The sequence below is a fragment of the Barbus barbus genome (genome assembly GCF_936440315.1).
Source record: "Barbus barbus genome assembly, chromosome: 10".
Classification (NCBI taxonomy): Eukaryota; Metazoa; Chordata; class Actinopteri; order Cypriniformes; family Cyprinidae; genus Barbus; species Barbus barbus.
In genome coordinates this window covers 33,004,811-33,032,600 of record NC_136738.1, presented here as the reverse complement: position 1 = coordinate 33,032,600, position 27,790 = coordinate 33,004,811, and the positions used below count along the sequence as shown (strand labels likewise).

Genomic DNA, 27,790 nt, shown 5'->3' with positions numbered 1-27,790 from the left:
TGTGTTCCTGCAGCAGCAGCAGTGCAGTGTTCACAGACTCAGAGACCAGCAGGAGGAGCTGAGACGCGTCCAGAACCTGCAGCAGGTCAGCATCAGCTCTCAGACGAGCCTCAATCACTCACAGCACTGACTCAGTGTGCAGTATGCTGACCGTCAAACCATGCACACTGGCTCAAGTGCACTACTTCAAAACCCACTCATATATAAATCACATACATTAATTGTGTAGCAAACACATTTTATTGGATCCTGCTGCTCAAAAAAAGGTTTAACTCTCTTGATATCCTTAAAAAGATTTTTAATCATGATAATGCAACATTAATAACATATTACATTTTTAGAGTTTTGAGGAAAAATGGGTCTTGATTATCATCTATTTGAAGTTTTAGTAACTCAAATATAGTTATGAAAATCGACAAAGAAGCTGACATGGCATTAAAAGACTACAACCACATTGAATTATTAAACAAATAAACTGAATGAATAAAAAAATTATTTTTTTTTTTTCCTACAGCAATATCAGCAGGAGAAAAGTGAGCTGGAAGCGGCTCTGAAGCAGAAAACCAAAGAGAATAAGAGGATGAAGGCCAGTTTGGATTCCATGAAGGAACTAAATGATTCTATGAAGAAACAGGTGAGAAATCTGACATCATGTTATGTGTTTATATATATATATATATATTACTCTGGAAATTCAATGAAAAAATATATTCTATATAAAACAATCATGTTGTAATGTCTGTGTTTGTATAGTGCGGTGAATGAAAGGTGTTTCGTGTCGTTTGATTATTTTCTCTTTTCATTTGGCTTTTGATGAACCATAAACAACGAAACCGTCTGACAAACTGCCCTTAATAACAGCTCTTTCTCGTCTCATCCTGTGTCTGTCGTCACACTGTATATACTGTGAATAGCTCTCAGCGGTGTTGATGTTACAGTGAGACTCATCTGATTCTGTCTGTGATGATGACTAACGAGAGCTCGTTTGTGCAGCTTAATGAGGTCAGTGAGCAGAACAGGAAGTTGGAATGTCAGTCGAGGAAAGTTCAAGCTCGACTGGAGAACCTGCAGGTACAAGATGAACACTGTGTTTCTAACATTCACTACTGACTAAACAAAAGACTGGAATAACTCAGATTTTAAAATGTTTCTGAAAGTCATCTCTTCTGTTCAGCAAAGCTGCATTTATTTGATCAAAAATACTTAAAAAATTTGAAATATTATTATAATTTAAAACTCATTTTAATATACTGATTTACTGCTCAAGAAACATTTCTGATTATTATTAATCTTAAAAACAGTTGTGCTGCACAATATTTCTGTGGAAACTGTGATACATTACCATTCAAAATTTGGGCTAAGATTTTAAAAAAAAATTATAATACTTTTATTCATCAAGAACACATTAAATTTATCAAAAGTGGCAGTAAAGACATTTCTAATGTTGCAAAAGATTTCTATTTCAAATAAATGTTGTTCCTCTGAACTTTCTGTTCATCTGTGAATCCTGAAAAATTAAATATATCACAGTTTCCACAAAAATATTGTGCAGCACAACTGTTTTCAGCATTGATAATAATCAGAAATGTTTGTTGAGCAGTAAATCAGTATATTATTATGATTTCTGAAGATCATGTGACACTGAAGACTGCAGTAATGATGCTGAAAATACAGCTGCAGATCACAGAAATACATTACAGTTTAACACATATTCACATAATAAACAGATGTTTTAAACTGTAATAATATTTCACAATTTTTACTGTATTTTTGATCAAATAAATGCAGCCTTGGTGAGCAGAAGAGACTTCTTTCTAAAACATTAAAATGTTGATGATTCCAAGCTGTGGTGTAAATATTCAGGACAAATGCACTCTTGTGTGTGTTTGTTTTTGCACAGAGAAAGTACGAGTCCTTCACGACACACAGGAGCCGGGTAACGGCGTACGACCCCAAACCCAGCAAACCAGAGAAACCTCCGTCAAATAAAGCAGCAGGCAAGGTAATGTGTGTTCTGTGTTGGGTTTAATGAGCGAGTGACGCGGCGCGTGTTGATGAAGCTGTTTACACCGCAATCAGCAACGCTTTCCTGCCGTCTGTGATTGCAGCGTTCAATCAGAGGAGTTCTGTACATTATAAAGCATTCTGGGAACTCTAATGAGGACCAGTGTTGGGGAAACTGGTACTTTTAAAAGTAATGCATTACAATATTGCATTACTCCCTAAAAAGTCATTAATTAGTTACTTTTTATGGAATGTAATGCGTTACGTAAATTTTAAGTTTTTTAAATCTGGGCAGGCTTGTTTGTTTTTAATATAAAAAGTTCTTCTTGTACAAATGTAAAGCACTTTCACACCAAAAGTGAAGTGAATCCGGCTCAGACTGAAGGAAATGTAGATTCAGGTCTGTACAGTAGAGGGCGCCGCTCAAACTAATCACATGAAGAATATGACCCAGGAGAAGAAAGTTCAACACTATTCAGAAATAACTACAATCAAACACAAATGTGTTATTTTTTATTATTATTATGGTAGAAGTGAATCATCGAGGTCAGCAGCAAAGACATTGGTTAATAAAATGGGATTAAATACATAAATGATATTTGTCTTATTTAACATATTTAATTATTGCAGGTTTGTATAATATTCTGAGTTTGATCGTTTTTATTGATGTTGAGGAACACTGAATGTGTTTTAGTGCAGGTGAGATGAGTAAATACATGTTGATATTTAGTCTAGAACTACAGTAAGATCATGTAGATATTTAGTCTAGAACTACAGTAAGATCGTGTTGATATTTAGTCTAGAACTACAGTAAGATCATGATGATATTTAGTCTAGAACTACAGTAAGATCATGTTGATATTTAGTCTAGATCTACAGTAAGATCATGTTGATTTTTAGTCTAGAACTACAGTAAGATCATGTAGATATTTAGTCTAGAACTACAGTAAGATCATGTTGATATTTAGTCTAGAACTACAGTAAGATCATGTTGATATTTAGTCTAGATCTACAGTAAGATCATGTTGATTTTTAGTCTAGAACTACAGTAAGATCATGTAGATATTTAGTCTAGAACTACAGTAAGATCATGTTGATATTTAGTCTAGAACTACGGTAAGATCATGTAGATATTTAGTCTAGAGCTACGGTAAGATCATGATGATATTTAGTCTGGAACTACGGTAAGATCATGTAGATATTTAGTCTAGAGCTACAGTAAGATCATGTAGATATTTAGTCTAGAACTACAGTTAGATCATGTAGATATTTAGTCTAGAACTACAGTAAGATCATGTTGATATTTAGTCTGGAACTACAGTAAGATCATGTAGATATTTAGTCTAGAACTACAGTAAGATCATGTAGATATTTAGTCTAGAACTACAGTAAGATCATGTTGATATTTAGTCTAGAACTACAGTAAGATCATGTTGATATTTAGTCTAGAACTACAGTAAGATCATGTAGATATTTAGTCTAGATCTACAGTAAGATCATGTTGATATTTAGTCTAGATCTACAGTAAGATCATGTCGATATTTAGTCTAGAACTACAGTAAGATCATGTCGATATTTAGTCTAGAACTACAGTAAGATCATGTTGATATTTAGTCTAGATCTACAGTAAGATCATGTCGATATTTAGTCTAGAACTACAGTAAGATCATGTTGATATTTAGTCTAGAACTACAGTAAGATCATGTAGATATTTAGTCTAGAACTACAGTAAGATCATGTAGATATTTAGTCTAGAACTACAGTAAGATCATGTAGATATTTAGTCTAGATCTACAGTAAGATCATGTTGATATTTAGTCTAGATCTACAGTAGGAGCATGTTGATATTTAGTCTAGAACTACAGTAAGATCATGTTGATATTTAGTCTAGAACTACAGTAAGATCATGTTGATATTTAGTCTAGAACTACAGTAAGATCATGTTGATATTTAGTCTAGAACTACAGTAAGATCATGTAGATATTTAGTCTAGATCTACAGTAAGATCATGTTGATATTTAGTCTAGATCTACAGTAGGAGCATGTTGATATTTAGTCTAGAACTACAGTAAGATCATGTAGATATTTAGTCTAGAACTACAGTAAGATCATGTTGATATTTAGTCTGGAACTACAGTAAGATCATGTTGATATTTAGTCTAGATCTACAGTAGGAGCATGTTGATATTTAGTCTAGAACTACAGTAAGATCATGTAGATATTTAGTCTAGAACTACAGTAAGATCATGTTGATATTTAGTCTAGAACTACAGTAAGATCATGTTGATATTTAGTCTAGAACTACAGTAAGATCATGTAGATATTTAGTCTAGAACTACAGTAAGATCATGTTGATATTTAGTCTGGATCTACAGTAAGATCATGATGATATTTAGTCTAGAACTAAGATCATGTTGATATTTAGTCTAGAACTACAGTAAGATCATGTTGATATTTAGTCTAGAACTACAGTAAGATCATGTTGATATTTAGTCTAGAACTACAGTAAGATCATGTAGATATTTAGTCTAGAACTACAGTAAGATCATGTAGATATTTAGTCTAGAACTACAGTAAGATCATGTTGATATTTAGTCTAGAACTACAGTAAGATCATGTTTATATTTAGTCTAGAACTACAGTAAGATCATGTTTATATTTAGTCTAGAACTACAGTAAGATCATGTTGATATTTAGTCTAGAACTACAGTAAGATCATGTTGATATTTAGTCTAGAACTACAGTAAGATCATGTGGATATTTAGTCTAGAACTACAGTAAGATCATGTTGATATTTAGTCTAGAACTACAGTAAGATCATGTTGATATTTAGTCTAGAACTACAGTAAGATCATGTTGATATTTAGTCTAGAACTACAGTAAGATCATGTAGATATTTAGTATAGAACTACAGTAAGATCATGTGGATATTTAGTCTAGAACTACAGTAAGATCATGTAGATATTTAGTCTAGAACTACAGTAAGATCATGTAGATATTTAGTCTAGAACTACAGTAAGATCATGTTGATATTTAGTCTAGAACTACAGTAAGATCATGTTTATATTTAGTCTAGAACTACAGTAAGATCATGTAGATATTTAGTCTAGAACTACAGTAAGATCATGTTGATATTTAGTCTAGAACTACAGTAAGATCATGTTGATATTTAGTCTAGAACTACAGTAAGATCATGTTGATATTTAGTCTAGAACTACAGTAAGATCATGTTGATATTTAGTCTAGAACTACAGTAAGATCATGTAGATATTTAGTCTAGAACTACAGTAAGATCATGTTGATATTTAGTCTAGAACTACAGTAAGATCATGTAGATATTTAGTCTAGAACTACAGTAAGATCATGTAGATATTTAGTCTAGATCTACAGTAAGATCATGTAGATATTTAGTCTAGATCTACAGTAGGAGCATGTTGATATTTAGTCTAGAACTACAGTAAGATCATGTAGATATTTAGTCTAGAACTACAGTAAGATCATGTTGATATTTAGTCTAGAACTACAGTAAGATCATGTTGATATTTAGTCTAGAACTACAGTAAGATCATGTAGATATTTAGTCTAGATCTACAGTAAGATCATGTTGATATTTAGTCTAGATCTACAGTAGGAGCATGTTGATATTTAGTCTAGAACTACAGTAAGATCATGTAGATATTTAGTCTAGAACTACAGTAAGATCATGTTGATATTTAGTCTGGAACTACAGTAAGATCATGTTGATATTTAGTCTAGATCTACAGTAGGAGCATGTTGATATTTAGTCTAGAACTACAGTAAGATCATGTAGATATTTAGTCTAGAACTACAGTAAGATCATGTTGATATTTAGTCTAGAACTACAGTAAGATCATGTTGATATTTAGTCTAGAACTACAGTAAGATCATGTAGATATTTAGTCTAGAACTACAGTAAGATCATGTTGATATTTAGTCTGGATCTACAGTAAGATCATGATGATATTTAGTCTAGAACTAAGATCATGTTGATATTTAGTCTAGAACTACAGTAAGATCATGTTGATATTTAGTGTAGAACTACAGTAAGATCATGTTGATATTTAGTCTAGAACTACAGTAAGATCATGTTGATATTTAGTCTAGAACTACAGTAAGATCATGTAGATATTTAGTATAGAACTACAGTAAGATCATGTAGATATTTAGTCTAGAACTACAGTAAGATCATGTAGATATTTAGTCTAGAACTACAGTAAGATCATGTTGATATTTAGTCTAGAACTACAGTAAGATCATGTTTATATTTAGTCTAGAACTACAGTAAGATCATGTTTATATTTAGTCTAGAACTACAGTAAGATCATGTTGATATTTAGTCTAGAACTACAGTAAGATCATGTTGATATTTAGTCTAGAACTACAGTAAGATCATGTGGATATTTAGTCTAGAACTACAGTAAGATCATGTGGATATTTAGTCTAGAACTACAGTAAGATCATGTTGATATTTAGTCTAGAACTACAGTAAGATCATGTAGATATTTAGTATAGAACTACAGTAAGATCATGTGGATATTTAGTCTAGAACTACAGTAAGATCATGTAGATATTTAGTCTAGAACTACAGTAAGATCATGTTGATATTTAGTCTAGAACTACAGTAAGATCATGTTGATATTTAGTCTAGAACTACAGTAAGATCATGTTGATATTTAGTCTAGAACTACAGTAAGATCATGTTGATATTTAGTCTAGAACTACAGTAAGATCATGTTGATATTTAGTCTAGAACTACAGTAAGATCATGTTGATATTTAGTCTAGAACTACAGTAAGATCATGTAGATATTTAGTCTAGAACTACAGTAAGATCATGTTGATATTTAGTCTAGAACTACAGTAAGATCATGTGGATATTTAGTCTAGAACTACAGTACATCACAAACACAGGAACTGGAGTTATGCATTTGAAAAAGCAACTCACAGATTTATTTCTAAATTTAAAAGTAATGCATTACTTTACAAGTTACTTTAAAAAAAGTAGTCTGATTGCGTAACCCCAGCACTGCTGAGGACTGATGGAGCTGCTGTGTTGTGTTGGTCATCAGGTCGCCGCTCACGGGCCGTCGCTGAAGCTGCTGGTGCTGCTGCTGGATTGGCTGGTGGAGGGTCAGCTGATGGAGGTCAGAGACAGGCCGAGGCCTTCACCGCAGGAGAGATGCGCCAGGGTCTGTCACGCCTGTTTTCTTATGAACCGATTTGTTGTGAAATCTAGACAGGATTCATGAAAACGCATCCAGATCACATTTCACAGGCAGCTTTGCATGATAAAAACCATTGATTTCTTTACATCATCACATTGTTCATGTTCATTAAACACATTTCCTCTGTTCTCATTACTGTGATGTGGAAACCCCTCGTTCTCATTACTGTAATGAGTCCAGATGTTTCACGTGTGTTTGTTTTGTTTTACGTCTAATGAGAATCAGCACTGATTCATTAGACTCATTAGATTAACGGCTGTAACCGGACACGTTTCTGAGTGATATAATGTACGGCGGGATTGATTTTACTGATTGGGGTTTGATTGCTTGATATTTTTTCCAGCCACACATAAGCTCAAGAATGATTATGAAAACAAACTTTTTTTTTTTCTTTAGGACAAAGTGAATCGAGTCAATTCTGAGTTCATGGGTTTTGCAACATGTTTTTATAATATGTTTCAACTATTATAAAAGTTTTAATATTATTATTTTTTTTACATTTCAGTAGTTTATCTGCTGGTTCTGGTTAAAGCTGCACAATTAAAAAAATAAAATATTATATATATATATGTTATTAGCACTTATTTGGACATTCTGTGGTTAACATTTGGTGGAAATATCACCTTGACATAATTTTAAAGATTTAAAAGTAAAAGCAAACAAGGCTTTAAGAAAGTGAATGGTCACATCTAGCATAATTTGTTTCCACTTGTTTTAATATTTTGTTATCTTTCTAGACTTGTGATGAAAGTGTTTTTGGTCTACATATCGCATTGAACAGCAATTTCTTTATTTATTTTATTAGGATATTAAGTAAAGATCATGTTCCATGAATATATTTCATGAATTTCCTACTGTAAATATATCAAAACTTAATTTTTGATTAGTAATATGCATTGCTAAGAACTTCATTTGAACAACTTTAAAGGAGATTTTCTCAATTTTTTGATTTTTTTGCTCCCTCAGATTCCAGATTTTCTAATAGTTGTATCTCAGACAAATATTGTCCTATCATAACAAACCATACATCAATGGACAGATTATTTATTCAGCTTCAGATAAATTTCGAAAAATGTACCCTTATGACTGGTTTTGTGCTCCAGGGTCACATATTACTAATCAAAAATTAGGTTTTGATATATTTACGGTAGGAAATTTATAAAATATCTTCATGGAACATGATCTTAATATCCTAATGATTTTTGTCATAAAAGAGAAATGTATAATTTTGATCCATACAATGTATTGTTGGCTATTGCTACAAATATACCTGTGTTACTCATGACTGCTTTTGTGCTGCAGGGACACATTTATTAGTCATAATTGCACAGGTGTTGAATAGAGAGTAGATGGTGGATGGTAAAGCAGCTCACTGTGTTTGGAGACAGAAGTTTTGGTTTGTGGTGTTGTCAGATGAGTTGTGTATTGAAGCGGCTGTGATTATGGTGTTGTCAGGTTCTGCCGATGCTGGTGGAGCAGCTTCATGGAGCGATGGAGCCGTCTCTGTCTCTGCTGCGCTGTATCTACTGCTGTCTGCTGCATCTGGAGCGCAGCTCACAGGCAAGGGCCTAAGAGGACATCTCTTATTTAGATATTCAACTGTAGCAAGCCCACTGATCTGCCACTTAAAGGGTTAATTCACCCAAAAATTTAAATTACACCATGTTTTACTCACCCTTGAGGCATCCTATGTGTCTTATGTTTTTGTAAAAAAATAAATTAAAAAAATCTATATTTAAAATTATATAAACATTTAATACATTTAAAATTATATAAACTTTTGGACTGTTGAACAAAAACACCCATCTACTCCCATTCTAACGCTTCATCTGAAAGAAGAAAGTCATATACACCGAGGATGAGTAAAACATGGACTAATGTTCATTTTTGGGTGAACTAACCCTTTAACATCATATTGAGCAAAACCCAACACATCGGTAGATCTACAATATTAGCCTAATACCAGTTCACACTCAGGCTCATCGCTGTGTTCGCTGCAGTGAGTGACCTACTATCCAAAACAACCTTATAATCACTCATAGAAAATTACATCAGATATCATCATTTTTTAATGTGACCATGAGCTAGCTTGTAAGGAAGCTTGTTTCTGCTGTGGAATAAAAAAAAATAAGCTCATTGCTTCTTTTTTCGTAGAATTTTGAGTTTATATTTCTCAATACTGACTTTTTTCGTAAAATTGAGAATTTAAAACTTGTAATTGGCAAGTTTACATTTTGCAATTCTGAATTTCCTCTCAGAAATCAGAGGGTACATCTTGCATTTCAGTTTTTTTGTTTCTGCATGGAATAAAAAAAAAAAAAAAAATTCAACTTTTTTCTAAATTGCAAGGGTACTAGTGATCTTACAAGTATAAATGAAGCACCAATATTGTCTTAAACAGCCTGCAAAGCACTTAATATTTTATGACATGGGATTTTTACCAAATATATTCAATCTTTATTTTTGTAAAATGTTGCAACAAGATGTTACAATATCTTTTGGTGAAAAATTACAGTTTTGGCCATATAAGGCAATACAAAATATTTAAAAGACACCCTAAAGTAACTACAAATGAGCATGTAACGCCAATATCTTTAAACTAAACTCAGTGTGGAGCGTACCCCTCCTTTGCATCTCTGTTAATGTGCTAGCTGTTGTCTTTCATCCAGTCAGATGTTCTCGGTCCAGAATGAAAGCGTGTGTTTTGATGTCTCCAGCATGCTGTCCTGACCTCCACACTGAGGAGGCTGGGTGAGGAGGTGTCTCGAGGATCACGCGTCTCTCCTCTCTTCAAGAGCTCCTGTCTCCAAACACGCTTCTTGAGCAGCCTCATCATCATCAGGACCATCAGTCAAGGTCAGTCCAGACACCTGTGTTATCACAGCCTGATGAACAAGACCATCTTTTTCTTCTTTATTATAATAATCAGATCAGGTTTGGTTGTAAATTCCATAGGTTTCATCCTACATCAGAAGTAAGAAACTAATCTGCATTTATAAAGGCAGACACTGACATAAACAAACAAATGAGGTTGTGCTCTTCATCATGGTTTGACAGCAGGTGGCAGTGTTGTTATGATCAGCTCTGCTCCTGAGAGTCTGCAGTTCATCAGATCATTCTTTTGCTTTGCTTTTATATGCTTAGAACGCCACTAATAGTCAGTTCCCCTTTATGCATTGTTTTTTTTTTTCTGACACCAGCTCCCAAAGTCATGGTAATTAATAAAATTACATTTCTGTTGTCAGTAAAAATAGTTTGAGCTCCACTTGGGACTAAAATATCTCATTAACATATATTAAAGGAATATTCAGTCACTAATGAACATTAATTGTAAATGTGTTCATTGTCTTGTTCACTCTCAGGTCATCTGAGATCAGGATGAGTTTATTTCTTCATCAGGTTTGTAGAAATGTGTCAACCACATCCTTCATACACATCTGGAGCTTTCAACTGTTCACTGACACTTACAGATTCATATTAATAATAGCAATGAGTAATGTGTCTCTGCATCAGTGTCTCAGCAATGGATGCTCTGCAGTGAAGAAGACAAAAACTGAAACAAATCCAGATGTTAACTGATGGAGTGGTGTGGATTATTGTGATGTTTTTATCAGCTGTTTGGACTCTCATTCTGACGGCACCCATTCACTGCAGAGCATCCATTGCTGAGACTCTGATGCAGAGACACATTTCTCATTGCTATTATTAATATGAATCTGTAAGTGTCAGTGAACAGTTGAAAGCTCCAGATGTGTATGAAGGAACAGCTGGTTTATTGTCTGTAAACACTTTAACACTCACGGGGCTTTCAGACGTTATTTGTCCTGCTGCGAGTGAAGCTGAGCAGATCTGATGTGACAGTGAGAACAACACACACTCATTCATCGCTAAGAAAATGCCTTCTGGGAACTGCAGCTCTTATAATATGCTATAATATTAATCGGTGACTCTCAGCTGGTTTTGCTTCAGGACATTGAGCATTAAGTGTTGACCAATACAGTAATTGAAGATTTCTGAAAAATGCATTTATGCATAATTATATGTGTCCCTGCAGCACAAAAGCAGTCATCAGTAGCACAGGTATATTTGTAGCAATAGCCAACAATACACTGTATGGATCAAAATTATACATTTCTCTTTTATGCCAAAAATCATTAGGATATTAAGATCATGTTCTATGAAGATATTTAGTAAATTTCCTACCATAAATATATCAAAACTTAATTTTTGATTAGTAATATGCATTGCTAAGAACTTCATTTGAACAACTTTAAAGGTGATTTTCTCAATATTTAGATTTTTTTGCACCCTCAGATTCCAGATTTTCAAATAGTTGTATCTCAGCCAAATATTGTCTTATCATAACAAACCATACATCAATGGAGGGCTTAGCTTTCAGCTTTCATGTGATGCATAAATCTCAATTTCAAACTTATGACTGCTTTTGTGGTCCAGGGTCACATATGTTTGTATTTTATTATTCTGTGAGTAAGTCGAGCTGAACTGGCTCATCTGTGGTGTTTTGACGGCGTTTGTAAATCTTCTCTTCTTCTGGACCCATAGTGGATGTTCTGGCTCAGGCTGTGGAGGTTCTGTCCGGTGCGGTTCGGACCGATGAAGGACAGGCTCTGTTCCTGGAGTACCAGGCTCTGCCGGCGGTTCTGGCTCTGCTGAGATCGGGCAGTCCTGGTCTGCTGGCTCCGTCTGTGGCCGTCCTGCTGCAGATGAGCTCAGAATCACGTGAGGAACTCTTCTTTTTTTCGATGAGTGGTCAGATGATATTGTGTGGTGTCCACTAAACTGACCCCAAATATGGTCATCCTTTTGCGAGGGACTCATCCAAATATGCAAAAGACAGCTATATATTTTCATAGTGTTAAATTCTTACAAATTTTTACTGCAAAAAATGTATATTATAAATTTGTGTAAAATATTATTGGAAAATATTTGTTTTGTTAGATATATTATTTTTAATAAAACAATTGTATTTATATTTTATCAGTGAATTTAATTTAATCATGTTTATTTAAATCTTTTTTTATTTTAATCAAATGTTTTTTGTTTTTGTTTGTTTGTTTTAAATCAGTTGTATTAGCTTATTGCTTTTTTAAAATCACGGTTCATTCATTTTTTATTTATTCTAAATGTATTTCTTAAAAATTTAAAATGTTATGTATTCAAATGTTTTTACTTGGTTATTGAATTATTTATTTAAAATCAAATTTTATTTGTTTATTCATGTGTATTCATTTATTTTAATCATATGTGTTAATGTATTTATTTAAATCAAATTCATTCAATGTTTTTCTTTTTTTACTTATTTTAATAATTTTTATTTTATTTTCTATCAAATTTAGCTTGTTAAACCTATATTTTATAATTTATTTTTTCATTTTTCAAACCTTTCCATGCACCTCATTATGGACCCCAGACCCAGTTTGAAAATCTCTAAGTTCAGAAGGTTTATTTAATTCAGTCCCGGTCTTTGCGGTTTAATAATGGCTTTAATTAAATTCCCATCAGAGTGTAATGCGCTGTACACGTATCGAATGTGTTTTGGATGTAGTTGTTAGTCTGTGTGAGCGCTGGGAGTTGGTGAAAACACTCGTAAGTCGTTAAAGCGAGCGTGTTAACGAGGCGGGCAGGACACTGAGCAGACGTGAGGAGAGCCGGATGGCCAATTAGCAGCTTTACAGCAGAGTGAAGGCTGGAGGTCAGCTGCCTCGTCTGCTTTAATGCGCTCCATGTGTCCACGAGCAGCTCCTAAATCAGCTCCATCGCAGTCACAGACTTTAACAGACGCCTTAAACTTCCCTGAGCTGAAGCGCATTCTCTGTCAAGCTGCTTTCAAACGGCATGTATTGTGAAAATTGAAGTTCAGCCATTATGTTTGAGTCTAATTACTTTATAATGTTTAGCATGCAGGTTGTAGCTGGTTTCTTAAAGTGATAGTCATCATCATTCTGTTATCATTTACTCTCCACCAGTCTTACTTTCTTCCCAAAGATTTATGACTTTTCTTTCTTTTGAAAGTATCAGCCCAATCTCAGTTTTAATCTATTTATTTTAGTCAAATTTATTAATTTATTACTTATGTAAATAAAATTGTATTAATTTTTATTTATTTTAATCAAATGTATTTGTTTTAAATATTTTTTGTTATTTATTATTTATTTAAATTGTATTTATGGTAATCAAGTTATTTAACTCAAATTTATTCATTTATTATTTAAATATTTTCATTTATTTTAATTCATAAAATATTTAAATAAAAGTTTATTAATTTATCATTTTATTTATTTTTTAAGCCACATTTTATTTATTTTCATCAATGTATTTATTTCAGTCATATTTATGTAACCATTATTTATTTTATTTAACTGTCTTTGTTCATTTAAATAATTTTATTCATTTAATATTCTTTTATTTGTTTAATTTAAATCTATTAATTTGACTTATTTAAATCAAATTTGATTAATTCATTTTTGTATTGATTTGTTCAATGTATTTATTTATAATTGATCTAATGCAATATTTATATAATATAATTATTATATTAATTGTAATATTAATAATATTCATATTAATATGAAAACAGTGTTCCACTGTAATTAATTAATATTAAAATTAATTTTAGCAGTAATGTCAATGTTCTTGTTTTAGAGTAGGAATAATGTCTGTCTTGTTAATTTGATGTTTTTCTTGCATTAAAGAGTCTTATAGTTAGTGAATCTACTGTAGAAATGCTGCAGCTCCTCAGTCTTATGGATATTATTTACATTTACTTTAAGACGCTTTTATCCAAATGATGTCATTAATATTGATAATATGACATTATCAGTATCATGTTTTCATGGAAGGCCGTTTCTTTGCCAGCGCTGGATGTTTGTGTCTCTCAAGACTCGAGCGCAGAAAGGAAAAGTGTTCTGCTGAAAGCACATGTAATGTAATGCTAAGAATATGAGCTCTAATCTGCATGTGTTTTCTACTCATCTAGATATGAAACCGAGTTTCACGCTAACGATTTAAAGCCACAAATCCCCTGAAGATGATATTCCAGCTCTGAATCTCAGGCTAATGCTCCTCTGTCCTGCAGGGATGCTGTCGGCGTTTCTGGATCAGTGCAGCTCGGAGAGTTTCTTCCGCTGCGCCTCACTGTTCCTCCGTAACCCTCGTGTGGAGCCGCCGCTGCTGGAGAAGATGCTCATGCTGCTGCAGAAGCTCTCCAGCATCCGGTCAGTCCTTACACTTCATCATGTGTGAGGCTCATTAGTGCAGTTCGGCCTTTCTGAACAGATCTGAGTGCAGTGACTTCACTGGAAACGCTCCTCCTTAGATTTTTTCTTTCTGTTTGGCCGATATTTGCCATTTTTAAATTATCGGTATCTGCCTTTTTCCCCCTGTTTGGCCAATATTTGGCTTTTTTAAATGATCGGCATTGGCCAATGTTCAGTTTGGCTGATGTGTGGGAAGCGGGACTTTTATTTTGCTGGCGCTGAGAATGCCAGCACCTGAGCACACAGAGCTTCTATTGTCCCTCATTATTAGTTTACTGTCTCTGTGTAGCAATTCTGACTAATAAATTATTACTTATGAAAGACATTATAGTGTTTACTTTTTTATTAATCAATCAAAATGTGTGTGTGCTTTATGTCAGCCACCTGCTCTATAAGCTGTCGGCATCAGCCAGTCGCTACGAGTTGAGCACTGATTGTGTGTTTGTTTGCAGGAAGAACAAGCGTCTGTTCGAAGCGTCGTCGCTGCATTTGCTGCTGCAGGAGATGCACAGGACCTGCGACCGCAGTCAAGCCTTCATCAGCATGAACCTCAGCTCCATCCTGCTCAATCTGGGCATGCTCACACGCTCCTGACACACTCAGCACACACTAAACACGTCATTAGATACGTGCACTGATGCTTTCTGTCTCTCGAATCATTCACTCATGCTCATGTCGATCCAAACCCGTGTTTCTTTCTTCCGATGATTTGCAGAAAGTCTGAGCTGCTGTTTCCTCATCAAACCAGATGCTGATTTTATAACATCGAGCTCTAAAATGATCAGTGAATCATAACAGTATCTGTGTTTATAATCGGTGGAGAGGAAGATTGTGAATGAATAATAATCACACAAAACTATCAGCTCACACTGATGCTGTTATGATAATTCAGTGGTGATGATGATTCACAGAATCAGAAAATAATACAGGTTTGGAGCATAAATCATTCCTTGACACATTTGTAGGATAGTGCAGTTTTATTTATTTTTTTGTATACATTGAAATAATGAATTTGATGTTTTATACTGTATATGACAACTTAATAAATTGTATTCAATTAAATTGCCTCTAATTAGTGATGTGTCTGGTTTTATTTGATACACTCAAGAAAATATGTAGGCCTTAATTTAAGCTCTATTGGAATGGCATGACATCTCCATCTCTATGGATTAGACCGTTTTAACAAACAAAAGAGAAAAGATTGTAAGCTTAATACATAAATGAAAACAGGTCAGATTTCTTTAATGATAATTAACTGAATGTGTTTTAAATGCACAATAACAATCATTATGTATTTTTCATTGATAAATCCAGGTTATTTAAATCTCATACAATTCTGTCGAACTAAATATTTATTATTCCAGAGCTATAGCCATACTTTAACCATGTTCATACTTGTTAACTGAATAAATTATTTCTACAATGGGCAGCTTTATGCTGATTCTAAGCAGTTTGAATAAAAAAGATTTAATAAAATATAATGCATGCAAATAGTTAATAAGCTACGCAATGTTTTTTTTGACCCGTTTCATTTATGTGTGACTTACAAATATGCATCACATTGTTTTGTTTGTTTTTTATGTTAAAACTGAGTAATCCAAATACATGGTCATTTTATATGCAAGTTAAATGTTAATTTTAGGCTTAATATTTTTTGTATATGAATTTTTTTTATTTTATTTGTGTTTCATCACTAGCATCATAAAAAAATATGGCAATAACGACAGTTTTCAAACAGGTTTCCTGAACACCCTGCCCTCTCTCTCATTGGTCAGCCAGTCAGTTAGCCCCGCCCTACTCTCAGGTGATTGGTTGAGTCAGAAGTTGACATCTGGAAGCATCAGTGATTCGTTCCTCAGGAATCAGACTGACTCACAATAACTCACGCCAGATTCAATCCGTCTCTCTGTTAAAGAATATTATCCTCTCCAAACATTGTTTTTGCTGACATTTATTTGTTTAAACGTCCCTCATTATGTTTCAGTGTTTCTCATCAGTATTAAACCTTGAAAGCACCTGCGATGAGGATCTGTGTTGGTTCTCCTGTTTATATGGACCAGGGTTTCTTCTCTCTCCTGTCACATTGTTTAGCAGCATGATGGATGTTTGCTGGAGCTGAATGAGTTCCAGGCCTGAGCGCTCTTATGTTTAGTCCAGATGGAGCAGGATTTGGTTTGGTCTGTTCTCAATCACACGTGTTGCTGTTGTAATGGAGAAAAGCTCTGCTGCGTATCTCTCTCAGGGTCCTCCGGTGAGCCTCGCTCCAGGTTTGTGCTGCATAGATCATGCGAGACTCCAGACAGAGCTTAAGATTGAAGTCTTGATTTCTTTTGGCAGGAACATCGACTCGTTCTCCATCCCATCGTGATCTGCGTCATCTCTGCAGGACAAGCGTCACCAGACAGTTACAAAAATAAAGACCATCTTCTGAGGTGTTTCAAGGTGATAACTACATTTATAACATTTACAGTTGAAGTGAAGCAAAGGTCAGATCGTGTTACTCAGCAGGTCCTGCATTAGCTGAGAAACTGGCATTGAGATGAATGTGAACACTAACAGATCTCCCCCCACCTACAATCCCTGCTGGACCTGAGACTCGAACCCACGACCTTCGGGTTACAAGTACTACTGTCTATCCATTAGGCCATGACTGCCCCACAAATATATATATATATGTATGTGTGTGTGTGTTTTATTTTTTTGTTAAAATAAAAAAAAATGTGTTTTTGTATACATTTTATAATAATTTTTATTATTCAATATTTCTATATAATTTTTATTTTATTAATTCAATTTTAATTATTTTAGCACATCAACAATGTAAATTCTGAATAATAGTGTACAGTAGTTAACATCTGAAGTGGATCAAAAACATTAATCAAAGTTGTCCTGAGACAAGAACACGTTTTGGTTTTAGGCCGACTTTGATCCACTTCAAATGTTGATATAGTATATACATATACAGTATTATTTTAGTATCAATGAGATACTATTATATATTTGTTTTTTTTCTTAAATAGTTATATTTGTTTTTTATATGTTCTATTTAAATTTTTGTGTTAAAATAAAATGTTTTTTTTGTGTTTTTTGTAATCTTATAATTTTTTCAAACATGTCTATATGTTTAAGTCAGTTATTTGATAATTAAAATACTATACTAAATGAAAATGTTTTTTATATTTTATTTTATTTCAAGTAACCTTTTTATGGATTTAGCTAACAGTAAAACCCTCATGTAATTGTCTGCAGGTGGTCATGAGCGATGAGCTGGTGCTTCAGTAATTTAGTTATGCTGAAGTCATGCTTAAATCAGTGTTTTGTGATGTGTGGTTCTCAGTGACATATATCATGGTTTATGCTGTAAAAGAAAATCTGGGCAAAAAATGCCAGTGCAGTGAATGTTTTATAGGCGCAGTATTGAGTTTCAGAGCATCTCACATTGGTTTTAATAAGCAGCCCAGAGACGTGCAGTAGCTCTGACTCCCTCGCTGATCTGTCCAGGCTGATTTATTCCTTTTCATTAGTTCAAGCGTTTAAGTGCTGCAGTGTGTATGAACTCTGTTTCATAGAGACGTGTGCGATAGAGAGCTGGTTTGTCTGATTTATACGTGTGGATTCTTGACCATAACGCCAGTGGAAGTTGTGTTTGAGGCTGTTTGTCTCATTAAACATTTATTTACTTGTTGAAGTATGCTTGCTTCAGCAGTCGTGTCATTACAGTTCATGGTCCCTAACAGCTGTGTGGTTGGAGGCTCATTACAGGCCGGCTTGTGGCATTATGAACTCAAAGAGTCAGTTTGGGGAAACAAGACTCATCTTGACTCTAAACTGTTAGGTCTGGGTCTTGAGTTTTGACGGGTTGATAATGATGATGCATTACAGCACTGAACTCACAAATATGAATATGATCCCATGAGCAAAAACATTTAAAATCACTGCTGATATCACATACTACCCTGGAAATCAAATTCAAATGCATTGCCGTGTGCTAAGTAGTATATACTGCAGTGTAGTAAGTCATCAAACTCAAGTGCATAACATGCACTTAGTGTGACTCAAGTGCATTCTAAATAGTGTGATTAGTATATTAGTTTGCAATTGTGAGCACAGCCAGAATCAATATAGGTAGCAGCACACTTTGTACCGATTGTAGTATGCAGTGCAGCATGCTCAGTAGAATATGCTGCAGTTTAGTAGGTCATTAAGAACCCATGCAGAGCGTCCACATAGTGTGCACAACATACGTACTAAATAGTGTGATTAATAAGTTAGTATGCAGTTGTGAACACAGCCGGAATCAGTGTGGGTAGTGGAACACTGCGTATGCAGTGCAGTCTACATTGCAGTGCGCATACAGTGTGGGACAGAGTACCCAATGCAGTATATACTGCAGTATAGTAGGTCATCAAGAACCCCCGCAGAACAGCCATGCAGTGTGCATAGCATGTATACTAAATGATTAGAATGTTAATTGTGAACACAGCTAGAATTTATGTGGGTAGCAGAACATTGCATATGTAGTGCAGTGAGGGTACAAGTGCAGTGTGCTCAGTGTTATGTACTGGAGCGTAGTCAGTCATCGTCAGAATGTCCACATACTGTGCATGCATACTAAATAGTGTGATTAGTATGTCAGTACGCAATTGCGAACAACCAGAATCAATGTAGGTAGCAGCACACTTCGTTTGCAGTGGAGTGTGCATTGCAGTATGGGATAGTAGTAGATGCTCTGCAGTAAGTCATTCAGGCACTAATACAGAGCGTCTATATAGTATGCTCAGTATGCATACTAAATTGTGTGATTAGTATGTTAGTGTGTGATTGTGAACACAGCCGGAATCAGTGTGTGCTGCAGGTGTTTGCTGTGTGTGATCACTGGAGGCCAGCAGATCCAGCAAACACATGTGAGTGTTTTTATCTCCACACAGAAGAACTGCGCTCACTTTATATCATTTTTTTCACTTTGTTGTTATCTCTCGCACACTTGATCTGAGGAAGTGTAAATCATTTCCCATGCGTGTTGGGAGTGATTGATGAGGCAGACGGCAGGTCACTGCACGCAGGCGCTTCATTCCAGCACCGTGTCTGTGAGTTTATTCCTCTTACTCTTAAAGGAGCAGTTCATCCGCAAGTCAAACAGCTTTCTTTCATCTGCTGGTGTTTTGCTGTAGTGTTGTTGGTGTGAGGGTCAGTTAAGAGTCTTTGTGTCCTGATGCTCTAAACACACTGCTGCTGCCAAAACTACACTGTTAAAGTAAAGCAATTAATTGTTGAGCCTTTATCCAAATATACAAATGAAACAGAAACTTCTTATAATGCTGGTCTACACAACTAGATCTTTAAATGTGAGCGGAGCTTGACTGTGAAGTTGATAAAAAGTCGCTGCAGTGATGTTTGGTGCTCTATTGTCTTCTGTAGAGCTGCTTTACTGCAGTTTGTTTCATAAATGATTCATTTTACAACATTAACACTGTTATTTTCCTGTCGATTACTGTGAAGATGCTTTGAAACCATCTATATTGTATAAAGCACTAAAACTCAAACTCGTGATTCACTAGCAAAAACCAGATCAAAACTGAAAAACATTTTGAAATGCACTATATTTTGGTATATGAAATAGCATTTTATTTATTTATTATCAGTGTTGGGGAAAGTTACTTTTAAAAGTAATGCATTACAATATTGCGTTACTCCCTAAAAAAGTAACTAATTACGGAAAGTAATGCATTACGTAACTTTTTAAATCTAGGCAGGGTTTGCTTGTTTGTTTTTAATATAAAAAGTTCTTCTTGTACAAAAGTAAAGCCCTTTCACACCAGAAGTGAAGTGAATCCGGCTCAGACTGAAGGAAATGTAGATTCAGGTCTGTACAGTAGAGGGCGCCGCTCAAACTAATCACATGAAGAATATGACGCAGGAGAAGAAAGTTCAACACTATTCAGAAATAACTACAATCAAACACATGGAGTTACTTATTTGAAAAAGTAACTCCGATATTTCCTTCTAAATTAAAACGTAATGCGTTACTTTACTAGTTACTTAAAGTAATCTGACTTGTAATGCATTACCCCAGCACTGAATATTATTATTATTATCTTATTATAAACAGTCTCTAACTTTAAGGCTCAGTGTTAGAGGTTCGGTCACTAGTGAGGACTGACTCAGTAAGCAGCACTAAGCATTCGTTCAGAAACACAGGCCTGGCTCTGATTGAGGAGATCTGTAAGAGTCCTGCCTCATGAATGCATTAGTGACAGATCTTCTTCTCACATGGGCAGAACATCTGGTCCATCTGCTGGATCTGAACCTCCTGGATCTGACAGAATGAAGGTCTGTGATTCTGCTTCTCATGAGAAACGCCAAACAGCCTGTCGATCACATCTGCAGTGACCTTCAGAAAGCCTGCAGTGTTTCTGCTTGTGGTCTGAATCTTCTGAGCATCGTGTGCTGGGATATTAAATCATGCTTGGAGAAGAAATGGCTAGCAAGGAATAATTCCTTTAGTTTTCTGCATACTTCAAAGTCAACATCAACTTTCAAAATTGACCTTATATTTAAAAGTATTTATTTATTATTATTTTTGTTGTTGTAATTCTTCATTATTCTCAATGGTGATTATCATGACTTAATAAAGATATTTTATTGAAATCACCACGAGGAAACAACAAATACTACAATAATGTATAAATACTTAATGTATTTTAAAGTAAACAACTATAAATAGATAAAAGTAAATTAATTAAAAACAATTGTAAAAAATATAATGAATGTTGGGATAATTAGGACTTTTTATTTATTTGTTAATTGTTTTTTGAAAGAAATCTCATCAAGGCTGCATTTATTTGATCAGAAATACAGTAAAAACAGTGAAATATTATTACAATTTAAAATATCTCTTTTCTATGTGAATATATTTTAAAATGTAATTTATTTCTGTGATCAAAGCTGGATTTTCATTACTCCAGTTTTCAGTGTCACTTGATCATAATAATTTTTGGCATCACAGCAGTGAGCTGGGAGTTGAATGAAGAATCTGGCTCCAAAATAGTTTTTCTTTAAAAAAAATACATATAATTTTGGTGAAATGTGAACATTTTTGACCAGTTTTCTTTTCACAGATTCAAACGTGTAATATTTCTGTGATTTGATTATTCCCGGTTACTTGCATTCAGCTAAACTTTCTCAGGATTTTAAGTGCTGAAGGAAGATTAGCTTCACATAAATTCAGTCAGATTTTTATCTTCATCTTCATCTCTCTGTGCTTGAGCTGTTTTATTATTTGAGCTTCAATCTGCTGATCTGAAAACAGTGCAATATATTCAATTAAACATCTGACTCGTGGCACATGGACAACACTGATGTAATTTTCTCATTTTATTCCTTTACATGGTGCATATGTACAATAATAAGTTATATATACAGTTGTGTTTGTTGCATTGATCCAGGAGCTCTGCTAGAAACCTGATGATGAGGTTAACGTGGCCTTTACAAGTTGAACATAAAATAAAATGCATTGTTGATATACAGAATATATATTAACATGGGATGTGAAGAAGGTAAACAAACATGATGCAACAACAACAAAAGCTGAAGGCAGTATCTGAAGTGGTTCTGTGTGTGTGTCCAGGAGACCGGCTCCATGATATTCCCTGCAAACATCTGCGTAATGAAGCCTCAAACACGAGCTGTGTGACGGTCAGAAGTGTGTGAGAGTGTGTGTTGGTCATTAAACGCTTCTGCATGCAGTTAAAGGTTTGCACAGCTGCCTCTGCATCCCATCGCACACTTTACAGCTTTTCCGTTTGGATTATTAGTTAATGAGGTGCTGGAAATCACAGCCGCTTTACAGTTAGTCATAAAACACCAATTCCACACAATTAGTCCAGCAGCAGCGGCTCGCTGCGGGACACACACACACATGCACATGCACACACACACACACACACACACACACACACACACACACACACACTGAGTTCTGATGTACATGTACTGTGTTTGAGAGTTTCCTTCACATCTCTGTGACATTTAGGCAAGACACAACAGGCAAACACATTTTTTCGATGTTTTAAAAGTTTTCTTAAAAATGCATTTCTTAATAATAATAATAATAATAGGCCAAATAATAGTACCACAACTGTTTATTATATAAAAGTAACAATTTTACATTTTTTTCTTCTTATCTTTTATAAAATGTATTTAAAAAAATAAATAAATATAATAGTTGTTTATTGTACAAAACAAAAATATATCTTTTATTATTTTAAAATTAATTTTTCATTATTAAATTGATTTAAAAAATATTTTAGATTATCATTATTTTTTAAAAATGCATTTAATAAATAGTCGTAGTACCAGAACGGTTTATTGTAACAAAACAGGTTTTAAATATTTAATTATTTAAATTTCATATTTATTGTTTGTTTAAAAATGTATTTTTAAAATTATTTTAAAATGATTATCATTATGCATTATTTGAAAATAAATGTTTTAGTAGTAGTACCAGAACTGTACAACTGCAACAAATCACTTTGCTCTTGTAAATGGAGATTTTAATCTATTTTGCTTCCAAAACATGTTTTCTTTCAGACTAGAGGAAAGAGAGAAAAAAAAACATGGTGAAAATGGGTTTGTTTTCTGTCTGTTGACAGTATTTTCTGATTTATGGAGTGATAAAAAGATATTTACTATACTTTTTTTATTTGCATATTTAAAGATAACTCTTCAGAAAACGTTTAGTTTGAATGTACTGTGATGAATTAGCTGGTGAAGTATAGTGATATTGGTTAGTTATCCCTGAGCGTCTTGCCTTGAAACAGATGTGTTGTTTTCCAGGTAGCTCGTTATGCACAGTTAGAGCGTTTAACGAACTTGAACTCTCTGTGAGATTCTTCAGGCTGTTGTTGCAGCAGAAAGAAAGCAGACGGTCACTGTAACATCTCTTGTGGAAACAGAGAATAAAACACGGCTTGAAGAGTCTGTTCACGTGTAGAAACGTTTCAGAGCGTTTGTGATCGGTCGTATTTCCTCCATCAGAGTCTGTTTCAGAAATACACAAACTGGCCTTTTCCGACTTCAGGGCCTGGTTTATAAAGCATGCATACGCTCAGATTTGATCTTCGAGTGTGTGTGCGCTTAAATCCACGCCAGCGCTCATATTTGTAAAAACTGGCTTTCACATACGCACTTTTTCTTGAAGGAGTACTACAGTTTTTGGAAATGTAAGCTGCTCTTGCAGCTCTCTGTTTTAAATTAAAGCATTTGGATGATAGCTGGTGATCTTTTATGTTAATGACATTAATTAGGAGTCGTTTACAAGGCAGAGAGCTGAAACCAGTCAGTTGCGAGCAAGTTCAAGATCATTCACGATTCATAGATTTCACATCTGCGTTTTCTGTGTCTACGTTCATTCTATGAATCACATGTACGCATATTCAAGAGATGATCGTAAGAACAAGTTTCTTAGGTAGAAAAAAAGTACACTTCCATAATGTACTTAAAGTGCTCTATTTTCGTGCACCAATTTTGTACTTAATATACTAAAAATGATTCTTTAGTACTTTTTAAGATTCGCTAAGTGTACTTAACTGTGCTAGGACACCAGGAATATGATCTAAAGTGTGCTTTTAACATGCTATCTCTGTATTTAAAAAATATATTTAGTTACCACTTGTAGTGCCCATATTTCATACACTAGTACACTCAAGTGCACTACAAGTGGTGACTAAATATATTTTTTAAATACAGAGATAGTATGTTAAAAGCACACTTTAGATCATATTCCTGGTGTCCTAGCACAGTTGAGTACACTTGGCTTATCTTAAAAAGTTTTGATATATTTACGGTAGGAAATTTACTGAATATCTTCATGGAACATGATCTTAATATCCTAATGATTTTTGTCATAATAGAGAAATTGATAATTTTGAGCCATACAATGTATTGTTGGCTATTTCTACAAATATACCCCAGCGACTTAAGACTGCTTTTGTGCTGCAGGGTCACAATTCTCAGCAATTTCATAAAACACTTTTTGCAGAACACAACACAATTCTCTCTGCAACACACACAAATCTAACAGGAATTAATATTAAGGCAAAGGTGTTTGCTTTTGAGATGTGTTTGTGATATTTTGAATGCAGTGCTTCATTTTGCAAGAGCTGTGAGGCATTTTGTGTGCAATTATTGGATTTGTGTGAAAGTTAAAAAAGAAAAAAAAAAGGCAACGCTTTGAAAATGTGTGCAAGCAGCTGAAAAATCTGTAATTATCCCATGAACTCATTCTCTCAGACAGTCTGGGTATGCGGAGCATTCGCAGCTGATACAGTATGGATGGAACGCCACTGATATTTTTGCGCAGAAATAGAGCACTTTAAGTATTTTTTTTAAACCTGGGTTAGGATGGTTTCTGAGCAACACTTTATAAACGGGCCCCGGGTCTGGTGCGGATGGGTTCTGTCAGACACTGGCGCAGCGCGAGGTGAGATTGGGATGGTGGCTGGATGGAGGGACGCTGTTCTCGGGGCCCAGAATGTCGAAGCAGAGGGCCTCGACGGCGTCCAGCCGCTCGATCTGGACCAGACGGGTCAGCAGGTCCGGGATGCTGTATCCCGCCGTACTGATGCGGTCGAAGAGCTGTATGCCGTCCGTCATGCCTCCAATCTCGTCACGCTTCAGCCCGAAGCTCTCGGCGAGGTGCCTCCACGTCTTCACCACCGCCTTATCTGTGCTGTAGGTGGCGCTGAGCATGCGGCTGGTGCGCTCCAGACAGTCGAAGGGCAGCTCGGTCGGACTCAGACCTGCAGAGATGAAGAACATCATCATCATCATCATCATCAGAGTAAACTAGGAGTAAAACATCATTATCAGGAAAGGGTCTATGACAAACAACACACTTCCAAAACTAACTAAAATTCTTACAATCAGAAAATTAAATTGTGAATTATTATTTTTATTCATAGTTACGTGGATTTCTTACAAATATTTTAAATGTATGTGTTTTTAATAGTGCTGTCAAACCATTAAATGCGATTAATCGCATCCAAAATGAAAGTTTTTGTTTACATAATGTATGTGTACTCTTTATTTCTTATGTATATATAAATACACACACATGCAGTATATATATTGAAAATATTTACATGCGTATACTTTTATATATTTAAATTATATATAAATATAGTTAATGTATAAACTTTTAAATGATATATAAAATATATATACATAAATATATACATACAAGTTTGTATTAATATATATATATATATATATACATAATAAACATACACAGTACACACTCATATACTATGTAAACAAAAACCTTTATTTCGTATGTGATTAATTGTGATTAATCGTTTGACTTATTTTTTTTTAAGTACCTGGCAGGACTGTTTATTGTATAAAAATGACAAACATTTAAAAGTTTTTCAAATTAAAAATTATTTATTTTATTACATTTTGTTTGTAAATGTGTAAAATAAGTAAATAAAAAATAAATTTAATAATAATAACAATAACAAAAATACCACCAGAACTGTTTCTTAGGCAACAGCACATCTGTGAGGAGTTTCTCCTCCCTTTTTAAGAGCTGATAAGTGTTTATTTTAATTGTATGTGGTTATATGGGTCACATCAGAACACTCCACTGGGGTAAACAATGATAACATGCATTTGATTTGACTCCATTTCAAATAAATCTATATTTTTCCCTCTTCATTGCTCTTGCTGCTCTATTATTTCTCTTTAATTTTCTGAGTGGCAAGAGGAACTCCACATGATTTGATGTACTGTAATGAGGTGGAGATCTGTTTGTCACACACTCCTCATTACAGCTTTAACACAGCAGCCGTCGTCTGTGTTTTACAGGCTTGACATAATCATGAATTCACGGTTACTGTTAAACTCACCCTCCGCAACACTGCAGGCTTTTGTGTATAAATCCAGGATCTTTTTCCTTCTGCTGTGAATCTGCAGAAACAGGAAATGTTTGGATGAGTCACACAAAGCAACAGAGATCAATCTGAACCAACAGAACAAGATCAGATGTGGAGCAGAAACTGCTGAAAAACTAAACAACAGAGTCCAAGAACAGAACATTACATGTTAGAGGTGTGATGGGATATACCTTACGCTTCTAAAATACAGTCAAATATTATTTCTATTTCAAATAAACGCTGTTCCTCTGAACTTTCTATTCTTCTGTGAATCCTGATAAAATGTGTCACAGTTTCTACATAAATATTGAGCAGCACAACTGTTTTCAACATTGATAATAATCAGAAATGTTTGTTGATCAGTAAATCAGTATATTATTATGATTTCTGAAGATCATGTGACACTGAAGACTGGAGTAATGATGCTGAAAATACAGCTGCAGATCACAGAAATAAATTACAGTTTAACAGATATTCACATAGAAAACAGCTGTTTTACATTATAATAACATTTAACAGTTTTTACAGTATTTTCGATCGAATAAATGCAGCCTTGGTGATCAGAAGAGACTTCTTTCAAAAAAATAAAAAAAAATAAAAGACTAATATGCATGTGTTGTGGTACTCACCCCGGTGGCTCTGCTGCTGGTGTTGATGTTGTTGTTGTTGTTGTTGCTGATGGTGTTGGTGTTGGTGGAGCAGGTCTTGTCCCGCGTCAGATGCACCAGAGACAGAAGGCAAAGGTCAGCGGCTCCCTGTTTGTCCTGAGCTGCTTCCTCGTCACTGTCGATGCTGCGACTCAAAAGCTGCTCGTTCTCTGATGACGCGTCGTTCTCACTGCAACAGTGCAAGCGTTTAGTGTTTGACGGCACATGCACAAAAAATAATAGTGATTCTGCCAGAAATGATCTCAAACATGACTCGTCAAAATATAAATGAAATACAACTCCAACTCCTAATAGCAAACAGTCCAACAGAAACAGATGATTCATGCTTGAAACATGCTTTAAAATAGGCTAAAACAGCTAAAAATCAAGTAACACTAAATTTTAAAAAAATGTATAAACATTTGTTAATATAATTTAACAAACAAAAAAGCATTTAACAATCTTAATGTTAATTTCAACATTTATTACTACATTTCTAAAATCATTTAACAACTGTTTTTAATTAACTAACATTAACAAAGATTGCTGTAAAAATACATTGCATATTGTTAGTTGATCTTATTCATTAACAAATGATACGTTATTGTAAAGTGTTACAAATGTTTATTATTTTAATTCACTCTTTCAACAACTGAGCAGATTGTTGTTTTTTTTTCAAGAGTT

At 34.4% G+C, this 27,790-nt stretch overlaps 2 protein-coding genes across 3 annotated transcripts in view; one reads left to right on the top strand and one right to left on the bottom strand.

Moving 5' to 3' along the window:
- LOC306875917 (coiled-coil domain-containing protein 138-like) overlaps positions 1-15,603 on the top strand; it is a 19,300-nt gene extending 3,697 nt beyond the window's left edge. For both annotated transcript variants that reach the window (XM_079426732.1, XM_079426731.1), the window contains 10 exons: positions 1-85; positions 515-634; positions 994-1,071; positions 1,901-2,002; positions 7,094-7,213; positions 8,705-8,809; positions 9,967-10,105; positions 11,813-11,989; positions 14,346-14,484; positions 14,979-15,603. The exon at positions 1-85 is cut by the window's left edge. In XM_079426732.1, coding sequence (XP_079282858.1) covers positions 1-85; positions 515-634; positions 994-1,071; positions 1,901-2,002; positions 7,094-7,213; positions 8,705-8,809; positions 9,967-10,105; positions 11,813-11,989; positions 14,346-14,484; positions 14,979-15,120 — 1,207 coding nt within the window. In that variant the 3' untranslated portion in view covers positions 15,121-15,603. The remainder of the gene's footprint in view (positions 86-514; positions 635-993; positions 1,072-1,900; positions 2,003-7,093; positions 7,214-8,704; positions 8,810-9,966; positions 10,106-11,812; positions 11,990-14,345; positions 14,485-14,978) is intronic.
- A 9,381-nt stretch (positions 15,604-24,984) lies between these two features.
- LOC306876083 (tumor necrosis factor receptor superfamily member EDAR-like) overlaps positions 24,985-27,790 on the bottom strand; it is a gene marked incomplete at its 3' end in the record, with an annotated part of 32,789 nt that continues 29,983 nt past the window's right edge. The window contains exons 9-11 of the mRNA XM_079426999.1: positions 27,089-27,296; positions 26,433-26,493; positions 24,985-25,325 (exon numbers count right to left, since the gene is read on the bottom strand). Of these exons, the coding sequence (XP_079283125.1) occupies positions 24,985-25,325; positions 26,433-26,493; positions 27,089-27,296 (610 nt within the window). The remainder of the gene's footprint in view (positions 25,326-26,432; positions 26,494-27,088; positions 27,297-27,790) is intronic.